Source organism: Candoia aspera, chromosome 2, assembly GCF_035149785.1.
Source record: "Candoia aspera isolate rCanAsp1 chromosome 2, rCanAsp1.hap2, whole genome shotgun sequence".
NCBI lineage: Eukaryota > Metazoa > Chordata > Lepidosauria > Squamata > Boidae > Candoia > Candoia aspera.
In genome coordinates, this window is record NC_086154.1 from 191,617,731 (window position 1) to 191,635,357 (window position 17,627).

The 17,627-nt window shown below is 39.9% G+C and overlaps 1 protein-coding gene across 1 annotated transcript in view; it reads left to right on the forward strand.

Annotated features, from left to right (window-relative positions):
• The window catches only part of PTPRD (protein tyrosine phosphatase receptor type D), a 510,657-nt gene that overhangs the window by 451,891 nt on the left and 41,139 nt on the right, over window positions 1–17,627 (forward strand). Inside the window, exons 25-26 of the mRNA XM_063295062.1 lie at window positions 2,757–2,876; window positions 3,574–3,728. Of these exons, the coding sequence (XP_063151132.1) occupies window positions 2,757–2,876; window positions 3,574–3,728 (275 nt within the window). The remainder of the gene's footprint in view (window positions 1–2,756; window positions 2,877–3,573; window positions 3,729–17,627) is intronic.

The following is a 17,627-nucleotide window of genomic DNA, read 5'->3' on the forward strand; positions in this document are numbered from 1 at the left end:
TTTCTTCAACAAAAAGTCCATGGGGGGTTTCCAATCACTAATAAATGAAATGACAAGTCCGTTTTGCCATCTGAAGAAATGTTCTACTTTAGACACATTTAAGATAGTTTGTACTAAACAATTTACGTAGAACAGTATGAAGTCAATGCTTACATCTCAGTCAGGTATTGTACTGAGAGTACCTATTATTTGAATTATTATTATTATTATTAAATTTATATACTGCCCATCTCACTATAATAGTGACTCTGGGCTAATGCATGGTCTCCTGCCAGTCAATGAAATGCCACTATTAGCAGAGTTTGTCTCATAACCCAAACTGTACCCAAACAGAATGTGGCTATGCTCAATTTTGGGTTCACTTCTTTGCCACCTTAGTATGTCCTCTGAGTTTTTGTAAAGCTCAGTAACAGTGTTTTCAATTGCTAAAATAATTAAAATGTTATCATTAACAAGACATAGTGCATGAAGCTATCAGGGTTATGCATGTTTAAGTTACATTTATTTTTAATGGGGAATATTTTGAATTAAATATTGATTAAATAACTCTCCTATCAAATGCTCTGCTCTTAATTGATTGGTCTCTAAAGTTATTTAATCAATAGACCATCTGATCAACTTAGTTGAATGGTAAATATTGAATTGTATGGTAAATATTGATATGTGTTTTAAATTTTATGTACTAATTAATTAATATAAAATATTTATATGCTGTGTGTCCTATAAAACAATCTTAGAAAATTTACAACGTAGTATAAAGTAGAATGCAAACATTAAATTAAAATTGTACATAAACTATAACAATAATACTTATACAGCAGTAATTGTAAATAGAACATCAGCATCATGAGTGCTTAAAAAAACACTATTCAATATTCACCTAAATTGTAACAACGTAGCTGCATGCTTTATTTCTGGCGAGGGAAAAAGTCATCTTGGCTGATGCCAAATGAATATGGGCACTGCAAGGATTATCTCAATGGTGAAGAAGTTCTATATGGAGCAAGATACTCTCAAATAGCTGACTCCCTATAGAGCATTATTGGACAATACAGAAGGAAGTATGTGACCTATCTGTTTAGGAAAAGATAGTATCTTCTAATCAAAGGATGCAACAATATGTGTTACTGTGGCAGAGATTTTGTGATATTTTACAATTATATTTTGTACTGATTATATTATAGTAGTGTATTTATTAGTAAACCAATGACTGTTCATATGTATAATATATAAGGTAATTTTCCCCCCTTTTTTCCCTCTTTCTTAGTTTGGAGTGGTTTGGAGTCTTTACCCCCCCCCCCCCATTTTATTTTATTATTTGATTTTGTTTGGTTTGGTTGGTTCGGTTCGGTTTGTATTAATTTTTTATTTCTTTACATTTAAAGATGTTGTTAATTGTGTATATTAAAAATGTAAAATAGAAATAAATAATTTTTTTTAAAAAAAAATTAACAATATAGAAACCTTTAACCAGCCTGGTTGCAAATCAGTATCCAGTGCAGTTATTTAAACAACACAGCAATTTTGCTGCTTCATTTTACATTAAGTGCAGTTGATAGCACTGGGTACAAACTTGCATGACAGCTTTTGCACGTAACAGTTGTACATATGAAGGTTTTGGTCCAGTCATCCTATCTAAAATTGGGCTATCTTTGCAAGGTGTACATTTCTTAACATGACTTCAGAATAGCAGGTGTCATCCATGTTACTTGTGTGTTTGAATTTCTTTCCTTTTTATAACATCTGAACAGCACTTTATTAGACTAATGTAGTAGTAGTACTACTGTTCATGAAAGCATTTCTCTACTCGGTCAAATGCATCTAGTATTCAACACAAGATTAAGCCACATACAGTATATATCAGCTGTATGATTAAAATTACTTTTCTCAGCGTGCTGTATGCTTCTTAAAAGGAGAGAAAAAACAAAGTTAAAAAAAAAAAACTTTTGCCCTGCCATAGCAGAATGATGGCAACAGTGCTACTAGACATGAGAGATGAAGGGATGACTTCATCCTTCATCTTCAAATGAGGTGGCCTTCCTGGGCGGGCAGGCAGCAGGACTGGGAGAAGATAACCAGAACTATCAGCAGCCGGGAGCAGTGAATAATATACAGATGGTAGTGGGCATTCTAAGTTTCCATACGGCCATCAGATCTATTTCATGATGAAAATAAAGGGGAGGACAACTAGAAATCAATTCTGTTCCAGCTGTAACACTATACCATATTTCTTGTCATATTAACTAAACATTCCTCATTTTTTTCCAGTGGACACCTACCAGCTAAGAATGAGAAAAGTAAATTGGGGAAGCAATGTCTTTTATCAGAGGAAGTAGTTTCATGAATCTTCTCTTTCTTAATTCCATTATTATATAGTTGTGCTGAGGCATACCATCTGGACCATGGAATTCCAAGAGTACTCATAAAGCTTCATTAAAGGTTTTGCTTCACTGTAAGAAATCCCCTATAAAACTTATAGTATTCTGACTTGCGCTCCCACTGTCTCACACGACATGCTGAGTGCTGTAAAAGCTATTTCAGTAATGTTCCCCAAATGCACCATACCTTCCTTCTCTCCTTCTGGATGATCTGGATCATTTGCACGACAGCTAGGGGTCTTTTGGTTCTCTCCTATCTCAACTTAGCAGTCTTCTCTTTAGCTGGTTTCCATTTGTTTTCAACTCCTTTAGAGTAATTTAACATCACCTGCCTTTATTTTTCATTGTTTCCCCTCATACCTGATACGTTTGTTGTAGGTTAAATGTGATCAGTATTGGCCAAGCAGAGGAACAGAAACATACGGATTGATCCAAGTCACATTGCTGGACACTGTAGAATTGGCAACTTACTGCGTTAGAACATTTGCACTTTATAAGGTAAGTTTGTGTTATGCAAGCATTGAGTATCTTTTGATGGAACGAGGTTATTTAAGGTTTGACAGTATCACAAGCAAGTGTTGAACATTCCTGTTTAAAGAGGAGTAAAGGTCTTTGGAGAACATGGACTCACACAGTTAAAAAGAGTGTGTAGGGTCATGCAATTCAATTATTTGCAACAGCAAAATTCCTTAAAATAAATTCTTACTTAACAGGTATCCTTCAGATTTCTTGCCCAAACTTTCCAGAGAAGGAAATTTTATAAAATTCTTGCTGTTTTAAGCCATCTTTACAACCATGGAGCACTTCCACCATTAAATCTCAAACATTATTGTAAAAACGTTTACACATTCTTTTTTGTTCTCCTCTCAACAATCACAGTAAATGTCTTCTTTTTCTTCTGTCAGCCGTTTTTTTTTCAAAACTAAGACGTTTTTACCTTTTACCTTTTTCTTATACGAAATGCTTTCATTTTTCATATCCAACTTAACTATAGAAAAAATACTAAATATTAATGCTATGCATGCACAGATTCTCATCAAATATTTCATTACTAGGATAAAAAAAACAGTTGGGGGATAAAAATAACAATTTTAGATTATCCACAAATTTGTCTCACTTGATTTCATGATGATTTCATTCTGGAGTACGGTTTTGGTGCTAAAAAGTAATTTACACTAAGGTTCTTATGTGGCAGAATGGATCGAGTGAGAAGAGAGAAGTTAGGCAATTCCAGTTCACTGCATGGCCAGATCATGGAGTTCCAGAACACCCAACACCATTCCTAGCTTTCTTACGACGAGTCAAAACCTGTAATCCTCCTGATGCTGGACCAATGGTTGTTCACTGCAGGTAAGTGCAAGTTTTGCACTAACAGCATTGCCAAATATTATGAACATCTCATAATCCAGCATTTCACAATTTAATATTCTAAATATTTTGGTACATTACATTTCATTTATTTTTCTTCCCTTGTATGGCAAATCTGAATACTCGTTACATAGGCAAGCCAGAAGTCCAGAACAAAAGCAGATATGAAGTATGAGCTAAGGGAGCTTTACATGGAATGTCATGCGTGCACATACATACCAGGAATCAGACACTAAGAGTAATTTTTTAAATGTTATTTTGGGGATCACAGTCTTCTCCTAGCAGTCATCTTGTGTGTGTGTTTTCTTTGAGATACACACTTGTGGATCTGCATCATGAGGTATAGAGTCCACCCATGCAAAACCTTCACTAGGCACATTCAGGTTTTCTTACAGTCCTTTGTATAAATACCCCTCCCCTTACTGGGTTGTCTGCATGGTTCCTCCCTGCCAAATCTCCATTCCTGAAGCAGCTTTTCAGGTTTCTGGCAAAGCAATAGGATAACAGGAATAGCATCAGCATATGCAAGTATGCCGAACATGAAGCCTGATCCTGTTCGCTGCAGCATCTTTACTTTAAGAAGATTGATGTGATACGATTTTAAAAATATTTTTTCCAACAAAAAGGTGTTTATTCCCAAGCTTTGATTTTTCAGGAAAAACTGTTGCCAGGCAAACCTTAACATATTTTTAATTAGATATCTTCCATAGTAGATAGTGAGAATTCTTTAGATACAGTATAATTTGATTTCAGCAAAACATCTGTTAAAATATCCTTGATATTATTAAGCTAGTTAAATATAGGTTACATGGCATAAGGTAGAAACATAGCTGAATCAAAAAAATGAATTTAGAACTAAGAGTTAATATTGTGGAAATAGGATATATTTGTATTTACCTTCAAAGAGAAGTCTGAGGGAAAATATGACAGCCTTCTTCAAATGATGAGATTACACAACAGGAAGCCAAGACCAGTTCTTTAACATACCAGAATGCTGTACCTGGAGTAAGAAAGTAGATCCCATTTATTATTAGGAAATACTTCCTCTCAGGAAGAGCATTTCGTTAGGGGAGTCACTTATCTAGCAAGATGGTAGGTTCCCATTATTTGATATGTTCAAGCAGAGATTGGAGTTTCTGTAACTTGGGATTCCTCCATTGAGCTGGACTGTTTAGCCTCAATGGCCCCTTCCAACTCTATGATTCTATTCTAATTTAGCTATATGATTCATAATTGATGCAACATGTCATATTAAATGGAAGCGTATAAGTTAATTTAAAAGAAGTTTCATATTGCCCATTTAGTTATGCTGCTCTTTCCATCTTTTGAATTATATTCTTGATTACCAGTAAGTTGAAGCTGAAAAACTACCTTGCTGTGCCATTGCCAGGAATTCAAAAACTCCAAAGTTTGAATGAAGACTCACTTCATACAAATTGTAGTTGATTAATACCATGTATTTGCTGGTTTGAACTATACTTTCTTTTCTGAGTAAGGATACCATAAGTAGACCATGGAATGATTATCATTTTTACTCTGCTTGCATTTCTATTTGTAGGATTTTTGAATTTTTTTAAAAAAAATCTAATTAGCCTAACTCTTGGATAGCTGCCAAGTTATATAATTAAGTATAGCATGAAACTGCATTTCCTAAAGTGATCTAATTATAATAATACTAATACAATTTTTATAATGTACCAACTCTGTTAATTTAAAAGAAGATTCATATTGCCCATTTAGTTATGCTGCTCTTTCCATCTTTTGATTTATATTCTTGATTTGTTTAGGTAAACTGTGATTGGATAGGTAATTTTGAGAGTTAGATAGATGGAAGCAACCTGCTAACAAATGTATACCTCCAGACTCTCTTGTTTTTTCTCACATACTACCTCACTTTATTATTTTTTATTTTTCTTCCAAGACATTCAAGTACAGCAGATATGAGTTCTTCCTCCCTCATTTTATCCTCACAACAATCCTACTATGAAGCTCAGATTGAGCCTATGAAAATGGCCTATGACACCAAGTAAGCATCAGGGCTAAGCGGAGATATGAATTAGGGTCTTCTTGATCTTAATCTCATATTCTAAATGAGGGATAGGTGGCCAAATAGGGCACCCACCCTCCATTTTGTGGCTCCCAGAATACCCACAGATCATACTCCCTTGTTTGTTTGTTTGTTTGTTTGTTTGTTTCAATTGATTATATGGCTGCCACCTTGCTAAACATGACTCTGGGTGGCTAACAAAGATTAAAAATAAGGAACACACAACATGAAATGGCCACCAAAGAAACCATGCAACCAACAAATAGAGCTCAGCTATCCCCCTGACCCCCTTGCCTGGGAAAAAAAGCAGGTCTGAAGGGCTTTCCTAAAGGCCAGCAGTAACATTAAGGCCAATTTTGGCCAATTTAAAAAGACACCCTGAAAATGGACATGTTAAGCTTGAGAGTTAAAGTAAATATTCCATGCCAAAATCTGCTTCCCAGAGGGGAAACTGGTCTGAAATGTGTAGCTCTCACCTCTTTTTGTTACCATATGTCAGTACGCACCCCACAGCCCCTGCAGCCACCAAAAAGATTATCAACCCCTGGTGTAACTGTTACACCACTACCCCTTCTGACCCCACAATACTTCCACTTCCATTCAGTTGTCCTCATAGGCTGCATACCCAGGCACATTTATTAAAGAGTAGAGTAAGAATCCTGAGTACAAGTAGAGAAGATTGCATCACTGATATTTTCTAACTTTTTTCATCCTTCAGTTGTCATTTGCAGTAGTACAATTATTTTGTCACAAAACAAATTTATTTTATGCAATTATCTCCATATGCCTCTTTTTTTTTCCAGAACTGAGCTGAGCTGGGGGTAGATTATTGAAACACGTAATTATGAGTATATCTCAGATAAGCATAAATATGCATCTGAGGGACACAAATGACAAAAATGTCATTTGGAAATTATGGATGTGATTTTCCTGAATGCAAAAAAAAAAGTTGTTTACATATTTAAAAAATAAAAATGAAGACTTACGTAGGCTATAGTGGCCAGGACTGAATGAATTGCTTTCCTCAATGGCTATCCAGGTAAACTAAGACTCTGAAAAGATATCCGAGTGACCCAGTATAATCTGTTCCCTTAAAATGTTGGTTTTATACTAAAATTATGGCTCCAATCCATAGAGTTAGACTACCTCCAGTTGCATTTAGATCAATGGGATTGGATGGTTCTGATTATTTTCTCCCATTGATTACAATGGGCTTTAAGACTTAACTAACTTTCTAATGTTTGTGGCCCATCACAAATTACAATGCCAAACCAAGAGTACAAAAGCAAAAGCAGCTGCAATCTGGCAACTGTTATATGGCCCTTTCTACAGGAAACCAAATTTTTAAAACAATGGCATTAATTGCAGAACCCAGTATAATTGCATTGAAACGATTATGTTCCTCTTTGCTCACATCTGATCCATGCATCTTCTCTTGGCTGCTCAAATGTGCTGATGAAGAGGCTGGAGCAAGTCCCTGTGAGGAACATTTAGATATTTTTAGCTCAGAAAAAAAAGCAAATAAGGTGGATATATTAGAGGGATATCCAATAAGCAGAATTCCAAGGGAGTGAAGATTAATAAAAGGAAGCACTACTTTAGCAGAGCAGTGTTTACCTGTAAATTCACATTGAGGAGATGTGATGATGGCCACGAACACTGATTATTCTAATGGACAATCTGATAGCAAAAATGGAGACATACACTTCTCCATGCCAATCTGCGAGCAACGTATGTGAGAAAATGCTGTTGGATGCACATCCTCCTTGTAGGTTTCCAAACAAAACAAATCAGCTTTAATCTAAGATACTGTTACAAATTTTGGCATTTCCTAGTTAATACAGGAAACATTTCCTTGGGTCCCAAATCTGAAAAACAAAAGTTATAGTCTCTCTTTTTTTTTTAATGCAGTGGTCAACAATGCAATGCCCAGGCATGCCAAAGCACTATACCACCTTGAAATGGCATTTTCACAATCCAAACATCGCAAGATTTTTAAAACAGAAAAATAAAAAATGGCCTGAATCATATAAAAGTAGTAAATCCTGTGAAATTTTGGTGCTTTCATAAGAATTAGCTCAGAAAGCATGATATGAGATTGCTCAAGGATAAGATTGCTGGAATTTGCCATTTTGATTTTATTTTTTCTGTGCCAAAATCTTTGTTGATATTTTCCCAATATCCAATTAATCTATGATTCAACTTGAACTTTCTCTTCTTATACTTGTGCTCATGCTAAACACGTATGCACTCTTTTTCCTGATATGTCTGTTTCTATTTCTTCATGTCTTTAATTCTAATTTAATGCTTGCTCATTCTTAACACCATTCTTATTTTTAGCTTTTCTAATGTATTTCTCATTAGTTTTCCCTGATATCATATCCATCATCATGCTTCTGTTATAAATGTTTCTCCATATCTTACTTTCTGTTCTTGTTATTTTGATCATGATGCTCTTTTCTTTTAAGGATTTCTTTGGCTTCTGCTCATTACATTCAGTATTTACATTTCTATCTCTGTCACCTTTAAATCATTCATTCATTTGTTCCTTCTTATTTTTCCACCCTTTTAAATGTATTCTTTTTTTATACACTCCTTTATTCTCATACATTTCACCTTGTTCTTTTGTCCTACTTGTCCTTCTTCCACTATATCATTTCTTAACTTTCTAGTTCTGTATCTGCTATTTTTTATTGGTTTTTTTAACAACTGTAAAGTACCTTGGTGCAGGCAATAGAGAAATAGAACAATAAATTCAGGTTCAGATACTTTGAAGAAGCTTTATTTTTGTTGTTATCATTCAAGGGAAGTGAAATGTTTCATATTTAATTCCTTCCATTTTTGAAGATGTGGGTGTGAGTGTTGGTTCTGTTACAGAAAGCAAAATTGATACCTAAGAGCAGTGGCATCAGGCAAAGGGGAAATACAGCATTTGGAGAAATACAAAAAAAAATCATAATGGCAAAAAACCAATGTGACAGCAGTAACCCTTACTAGTGAGGAATCAACCTACTCATTGACTATGGAATATAAATATGTTTTGGAAGACAGGAGAAAAACTAGAAAACTGGGGTGGAGAGATAATGAAATTAAATAGATTTAATTGGATTGTGCATTTTGTTGCAGAGGTCATTTGTTATTCTTCATTCCGAAACACTGAACTGCACAATTTTCTTTCATCTTCATTTTGAAATACTACAATCATTTAACAAATGCTAGTCATGATCCTTATGCAAACATCCATATGTCTTTTCAGATATATTTTCTAAAGTCTTAATATTATGTCATAACAAGAACAACATAGCCTGTAATTTGATCTGTGCTTACCAAGAAATAAATCATGTGATTTATTTCTGAATAATGTTTAGAATCACTGTGAATACTCTGTCCTCTTTACGACAACTTAGGAATGTGCTGAATCAAAAATGGACCTTATCAGAATACTTCATTAGTGAAGGATGAAATATTAAAACTTTCAATCTTTCTGTAATGGAAATATTCTAAACCTGGATGGCCTCCTTGTGCTTTCTGATCACTGTTCTCAGAATTCTCAGCTTGCGCACAATGGTCCCTGACAGCATTACTGTGCCCTGTAATCCTACCACATTCAGAAAGCAATAATACTGAGAAAGACTGCACTACAATTTTTTTTTCATCAGATATGCGAATGGTTGAGTGTATATCTTTCAATAACACTTGCAAGCTACTCAGTAGAAATTGAATTTGCCTAATTACTATTCAGAAGATCCCTCAGGTTTTCTTGATGGTGAGATCTGTGCAGCCTAAACTTACTCAGAAAAAATAAATTGGTTTTTTGTTTGTTTGTTTGTTTGTTTGTTTTCTCACTAAGAGACTAAATCAAACAAGTTGCTGAATTTTAAAGCAAAGACAGGCATAGTTCAGAACGCTGAAGCTTAATGTCACATATTTGTTGAGATGGGTGTGAAATCATTTTCAGTGTAAATTGGTAGAGCAGATTTCCCCTTGTGTATCCTATCCTGGATGCAGCTATGTACTTGCATGGGGGCAGGCTTCTTGCTACTAACGTCATGATTTCTGAGCAACCGTTTAAATGGTCAATGCTTCCATTCAGTTCCATGTGATGCACTGAGAGCACTACACAGGGACATGCTTCTGGGCCATTCAAGTAACCCTGTATACCTTTGAAAACTCCCTGACTGAAAACAGCTTCCCCATTTCTGCCCCTCCAAGCTGCAAGCCCCTTTTTTGAGCTCCTTAGGAGTCTGAGCGACCAATTCAAAGAATGAGCTTTAGCCCACCTCTCCCCCTTTCCATGAAGTTCCTTCACTTCTGTGTCCATGGAAGAAGAGCTCCCTTCCTGGATTTGTTTGTTTGCAGGTCATATAATCCACTCTCATCTTTCCCTTTGTTGTGTCCTATGTCTCCAGCAATTATTGTATATTGCTGAGTGTGTGGCCAGTATAATAGTTGGAGAGGGCTTCATGTTCCCAAACATGATCATCTTTCCCAGCGCATTTGCATTTCAGAGAGACCATCTAGCCTAGTGTTTCCCAACTTCAACTCCTTTAAGATATGTGGACTTCAACTCCCAGAATTCTCCAGCCAGCATGGAAGGAGGCAGGGACATGTAGGCCAGCCCTAGTCCCTCTACCCCAGCTTCCTTATATCAACAAGGTAGTTCTGAATTGGGAATATAATCACACCCAGCTGAATATGGTTACAATCTCTGTGGGCCTGGGTTCCCTAGCTGGGGAGAACCGTAGTTGGGGAGGATTCATAAATCTGTGGAAACAGTACTCTGTTCAGCTAACCATGGGAACGTGCACTTGCTTCAAACTGCACCAACACAGAGCGGCCAATAACATGTTCAAGACACGGCGTGCCTCTCCATCTTCCTGCTCTATATACTTTTTCTTAATGCCTGAAGAGTTTGCTGTTTGCATAAGATGTACACCTTCTGATTTCTAAAAAAAGGAATGGAATAGTTGGAGGGCTCTGGCTTGAGGCATAGTTTCTTCCTATAAATAATTTTCTGATGATTATTTTCCTGTGAATTGATGATAAATTTAGTCAGCTAAGTAAATACTATATTAAATTATAACCCAGTGTATTCTTAACTTACACAGAAATACCCCTCTTTAACTTAACAGTATCAATGATCCTTATTTCCAGAAATTTATCATGTCCTGTAATTTCCATTGACCTGTGCTGTGATTTGGTTCATTATCTGATCAGCATTCTCAATGAATCATTTTATTCACATGTATTTAGTTAATTTTTTTCCTGCCTGTGTTTATATATACTCTATAAGGCAAAGGAAGCCTGACTACTCACAGCTGAGTCTAGTAAAAGAGCAATTATTTTCTATCAGAGCCAACAGCTGTCTGTAATGGATTCTGAATTAGAATTATAAGGAAAGAAAAGAATCTTGCCATCTGCAGGAAATGTGAAAATATTTTTATAATCCTAATAGCTGAGATCTGGAGAAGGGTATCCATGAGATTTCCCAGCTGTAGCTCCAGTGAATTCTCAAATAGCCACAGACTATTTGAGAAATAGTCTCACAGAAAATACTAGAATATACTGTGTCCATTTTGGCTTCTTAACCTCTTTTGCTACACTTGAGCCAACCAGGATATTGCTCTAAAATAATCAGCATGAAAGCTTTGTTGAAAAGAGGTTTGTGTGTGTTCTCTGACATTCTCCAAAAAAGAAAATGTAGCTGTATAAATAGTTATGTTATAGTTGTGTAGAGATTTTCCTGTCAGTATTCCTTTACTCAAATCTTTATTTCCCCCAAAATGAATAATTATCAACTTCATTTATGCATAAATACAGACATTCATACTGGTAGTTCTATGTTGCTTCAATCAATCAAATCTAAACAGCTTACAAGTCTGTGATATATAGTATCAAAAAGGTAACCAATAAGGAATAAGAATACATATCAAAGTCAAATACAAAAATATACAATCAGTACAATAATCCTGTTACAAAGTGCTCATCACATATCCCAGGGTAACGTAATAATCATGTTCCACGGCTCTCTGAAACAACTAGGTTTTCACCAATTTCCTAAGACCCAAAAAGAGGCAAGCATGAAATTTGATGGGTAACTTGGGCATGGAAGATTTTACTTATAGTAGGCAGTCCTAAAGCTGGCCAGGAGCCAAGCTTTATTAAGGCTGCATAACCAATACTTTGAATAGTTCCTGGGAACACAACTATTGCATCTTCTGTAGTTGTGGTTTGATAAGATAGTTACAGATTCTCTCTGTTCACATGTGGGCAGCCAGTTTCTGTACCAGTTGAAGTTCTTGGGTAGTCTTCAAGGGCAACCCCATTTTACAGTAGTCCAGCTGTGAGATGATGAGGATTACAGTATTCCATACCTTACAGTAGTCCTGCTGTGAGGTAATGAGGATGTAAGCAAATGTTGTCAGCACCTCCCTTTCCAGAGAAGGCCACAGCTGACACCAAAACCAAATTTGGGCTTTGCAAAGATCACCCTGTCAACTCTTTGGATAGTGGTGAACTCAGAGCAAATGCAAGTGATATGATGATGATGATGATGATGATGATGATGATGATGATGATGATGATTTATAAAACTTATATGCTGCATGACTCTCAATGACTATTTTCTTCTCTTTTCTCTGCATGTCAGCATAGGAGTTTATATGTGAAATGCCAAGCAAAAAGGTTGCAATGCCAGTTAATGGTTCTTCTAACCCATCCTTCCCCCATAGAGGGGTGAATTGGGGTGGCAAAGGCAACCCTTGGTATGATGGAAGGCTTGGACTTCCGGGAGTGGAACACACACAGGTTGCTGGTTCATTGGAAAATAAAAAAAAGACCCCTGTCCTGCAGCTGCCTTTCAACCACACAGCATGGCAACCATCTTGGCAGTTCTCTCTATTCTCTGGATTTAGGACTCTGGTTTGCTGTATTTATTTTAAATTGTGGCAAACCCAGTGTGATTACACTGTGGACTCTAGAGGGCTGAAGGGAAAGGACTGGAGATTTAGGTTTAGATGATTTTGGAAAGAGGAGGCTGGGTGGAACTGGAATTGATGATCCCTCTCTAGTGAGGGACAAGGGCCACAGATTGGGATCATCTAGCTTGGTTGATAGCTGAGGATTTTTTCCCTCTCCATTCCCCCCCACCCAGTCTGTGTGAGATCGAGGTGGCCCAGGAGTGATGTAACTGTGGGTAGAGTTTTGATGGGGGATAGAGGTAGATAGGCTCCATTAGCTTGGGTGCTATCTGTTTGGGGTTGGGGTTACTGTTTCCTGTTCTTCCATGGATAATGGTAGGGAAGTTGTGATGGGGCCTTTATCACTGGAAGGGGAGAGTTCAAGGTCAGGGGGCCTGGATATTGGGAGCGGGGAGAGAGAACTCAGAAACGTCAAGATGGTGATGGGCATAGGGAGATATGGCAGGAAACGAGATGGACCACTCTCAGGGATGGGGGCCTTGGTATTTAATCCTGATGCTCTATTCTATACCCCTGTGCTCAGCCCCAAGTCCTAGTCTTCAGAATTTCAGATCAGCCTGTAATTAGTCCCACCTCATCCATGATCTAATCCCGGATGAGGGGGCTGACTAGTATGTATTACTCAAACCTGGATGCAGAAGGGGGATCCCCTTCTCAGAATGTACCCTCCTGGGCTTTAAGTGTTGGACCAGCCATGACTCCAGGGCAAGGGTGGAATGTGGTTGTTGTCATCTGGAAATCTGGTGGCTTTTAGGGTACTGCACTGGACATAGTCAGCTGTGAGACCCTATTTGTGAAGCTGAGCTGTAAGGAACAAATAGTTGTGAAGCTGAGCTGTAAGGAACAAATGTACTAATCTCCCTGCTATGTAGCAGCTTCTTTGCCCAATGAACTGAACTCCATGGCCGGGCTGGAAGTGGAGTTCCCTAGACTGATGGTTTTGGGGGCATTCAATCTGCCTCCTCTGCACCCAGAGTTAAAGAGTTCAGCTCAAGAGTTCATGACCGCCATGGCAACTATGCACATGATCCAAATTATTGGTGGCCTGACTCACAGCAGAGGTCACACTTTGCATTTGGCTTTTGTCTCAGGGCAGTGGCAATGTGATTGTCATAGGGAATGTTGACATCTGTCCTTTGTCATGGGCAGATCACTCTCTTCTGGCTCTGTAGTTATCTGCCCCTATTGCAGGGAGAAAGGATCTATCAATCGGTCCACCCCAGGTCACTGATGGACCTAGTCAGGTTCCAGGGTATACTTGGAGCTGTTCCTGAAGCTGTTTCATACTTATACGTTATGTAATATATCTTGTTTTATTGTAGTTTAATCTTTTTAGTTTTATTGTAAACTGCCCAAAGTCTGAGGCCTTAGTTGTTGCCTAGAATGAGTGAGGCATTACAGCCTTGGATCAGATTGTGCCTGTGTGGACTGTCTGTGATTGGGGATCCACTCCCTGATTTTTTGAGGAGCTCCAGGAAATGAAACATCACAAGAGAACCTAGAGCACCACTGGAGGAAGACATGAGTGATTCTGACCAAGCACAGGAAAGAGCCTTACTGGTGGCGACAAGAGTGGTGAAACAGGCTTATTCTCTTCTCTTGTTGCATCTGGAGATAGCCAGACAGTAGCCCTGTTTTGGGTGACCAGATCCATTCTTGGTAAGAAGGGGTCAAGGAAGTTCTTACAGGGTCACTGTGAGGTCAATTCTAGGACAAAGTTGCTTGGATCAGCTCAGAGTTGAACCCTAGTTGGGCAGATCCTATGGAAGTGACTGAAACATAGTCTTGCCCAGTTATCTATGGTAAGTTTCACCTGCTTAACCTTGAGGAAGTGGACAAGGTCCTTGACACTGTGAACTCTGTCAACTATGTCTCCTAGTTGGTCAAGGTGATCCAGGGAGCATTTTATCTATCTATCTATCTATCTACCTACCTACCTACCTACCTATCAATCAAATTTCATCACCACCCATCTCTCCCCAAAAGAGGGACTTTGGGCAGTTTACAATAAAACTAAAAAGATTAAACTACAATAAAACAAGATATATTACATAACGTATAAGTATAAAGTATAAAATAGCATCCAAGATAGCAATTAAAAGTTCTGATTCAGATACATAAATACATGGGGACCACTTTAAGGCGCTAGCCACCCCCAGGATTGACTACCCCCTTCCCACCCAAAGTGAGATGGCAGAGCCAGGTCTTTATCCCTTTCCAGAAGGCCAGGAGTGAGGGGGCCTGCCTCACCTCTGGGGGAGGAGTGTTCCACAGGGCAGGGGCCACAGCAGAGAAGGCCTGCTTCCTGGACTCCACCATTTGACATTCTCTCATGAACAGGGTCTATAACATGCCCTCTCTGCATGACCAGGTGGATGGTTCGATGTAATGGGGGTGAGGCAGCCCGTCAGGTAATCTGGACCCATGCCATGTAGGGCTTTAAAGGTAATAACCAATACCTTGAATTGGACCCGGAAGCAAACTGACATCCACTGCAGCTCCCGCAGCAAAGGTGTTACGTAAACCATCCCTGGGGCACCCAAGGCTGCCCACGGTGCCACATTCTTAACCAGCTGTAGTTTCCAGATACTCTTCAAGGGTAGCCCCATGTAGAGCACATTGCAGTAGTCTGTACAGGAGATGATTAGGGCATGAGTGACTTACTGGCGGGCCTCTTGATCCAGGAAAGGGCCTAACTGGTGCACAACACAAAGTTGAGCAAAGGCCCTCCTGGCCATAACTGCCACCTGCTCTTCAAGCAGGAGTCGTGAGTCCAGGAGAACCCCCAGATTCCGCACCGGGCCTGTCTGGGGCAGCACAACCCCATCCAGAACTAAAGATGGTAAGTTCCCAGATAGAGAGGAGCCCCCAACACACAGCTACTCCGTCTTACCAGGGTTCAGCTGAAGCCTGTTTTTCCCTATCCAGACCCCCACAGCCTCCAGGCACCGAGAGAGGGTGGTCACAGCATCACTTCCATCACCCGGAATGGAGATGTATAGTTGGGTATCATCTGCATATTGATGATACCTCATCCCATGGTGTCGGATGATCTCACCCGGTGGTTTCATGTAGATGTTTAAAAGGAGCGGGGAGAGTACTGAACCCTGTGGTACCCCACAAGGGAGGGGCTATGGACCAGATCTCTCACTCCCTATCAACACCGATTGGGATCAGCCCTGGAGGAAGGTGAACCAGCGCAAAACCATGCCTCTCCAAAAGGATACCATGATCAATGGTATTGAAAGCCGCTGAGAGGTCAAGAAGAGTGAGGGTGGATGCACTGCCCCCATCCCGCTCCTACCAGACATCATCCAAAGGTTTAACCAATGCTGTTTCTGTCCCATATCTGGGCCTAAAACCTGACTGGAAGCTGCCTAGCTAATCCATTTCATCCAGAATCCTCTGGAGTTGGAACGCCACCACCTTCTCAACCACTTTCCCTAAAAAGGCGAGGTGGGAGACTGGATAGAAATTGTCCAGCATGGAAGGGGTCCAGCGATGGTTTCTTGAGGAGGGGGTGCACTAGTCCCTCCTTAAAGGCAGCCAAAACACCCCTTTTCTCAAGGATGAATTCACTATCCCCTGGACCCAACTACACGTCACCTCCCGAGCTGCTTTCACCAACCAGGAGGAGCATGTATCTAATTGACAAGTGGTGGCGTTTACAGTCCAGAGGACCATGTCCACTTCCCCGGGCCCAACAGGATCGTACTGTTCCCAGATAACTGGGTAAGTACATTCCCCAGGCATCTGCACAGACCATGCCTCACACTTCAAATCCAACTTGGAACAGATCCAAACAATTTTATCCTGCAGATGCCCAGAAAACGCCTCTGCATGGCCCTGAAGGTGGGTCACTGGGCCCACCTTTCCCAAAAGGGATTGAGTGACCTTAAACAGGGCTGCTGGGTGGCATTCTGCAAATGCAATAAGAACAGAGAAATATTGACGTTTCACCACCCTTACCGCCACAAGGTAGGCCTTAATAGTGGCGGTAATTGTGTTCAGTCGGGTTCGGTCCTTGTTTTCCTCCAGTGGCACTCTAGATATCTCTTAATCCTCTTCAGAACTCTCAGCTCCTCTGTAAACCACGGTGAGTATTGGGTTCAATGGGGCGCGATCCTGTCCAAGGCCCCATTCACCTCCCTATTCCAGGTGGCAGCCATGGCCTCTGCTGGACCATGCAGCAGATCCTCAGGTATAGCCCCCAGCTCCCTTTGGAACCCCACTGGGTCCATCAGTTGCTGGGGGGGACCAATCAAATGGGTCCTGCTCCCTGCGGAGGGGGGCAGCATAGGAAAAACTCAAGGCCACCAGGGTGTTATCTGACCACAACAGAGGGGACAGATGTAACTCTCTCTTCAGATCACATTGCCATTGCTCTGACAAGAAAACCAAGTCCAGAGTGAGCCCACTGTCCCGAGTTGGGTCCCAAATAATCTGGGACAGGCCTATGACTGCCATGTTAGCCATGAACTCCCAAGCCGCCTCTGACGGATGCCCCAGGAATGGCAGATTTAAGTCTCCCAGAACCATAAGTCTGGGAAACTCCACTGCCAACCCCGAGATGGCCTCCAGTAGCTCAGGCAGGGAGGTTGCTATGCAACAGGGAGGCTGGTACAATAGCAACAATCCCAACTGTTCTCAGGAGCCCAACTTCAAAAATGGTCTCACAACCAGCCACTTGTGGAGCAGCGCCCCTGAAGGCCAACAGAGATTCCTGGATGACAACAGCTACCCCTCCTCCCCTGCCCTGGGGTCTTGGCTGATGCCATACTGTAAACCCAGCCAGGCATATCTCCAAAAGGGGCACCCCTCCTTCAGGGCCCAGCCAGGTCTCAGTAATACACA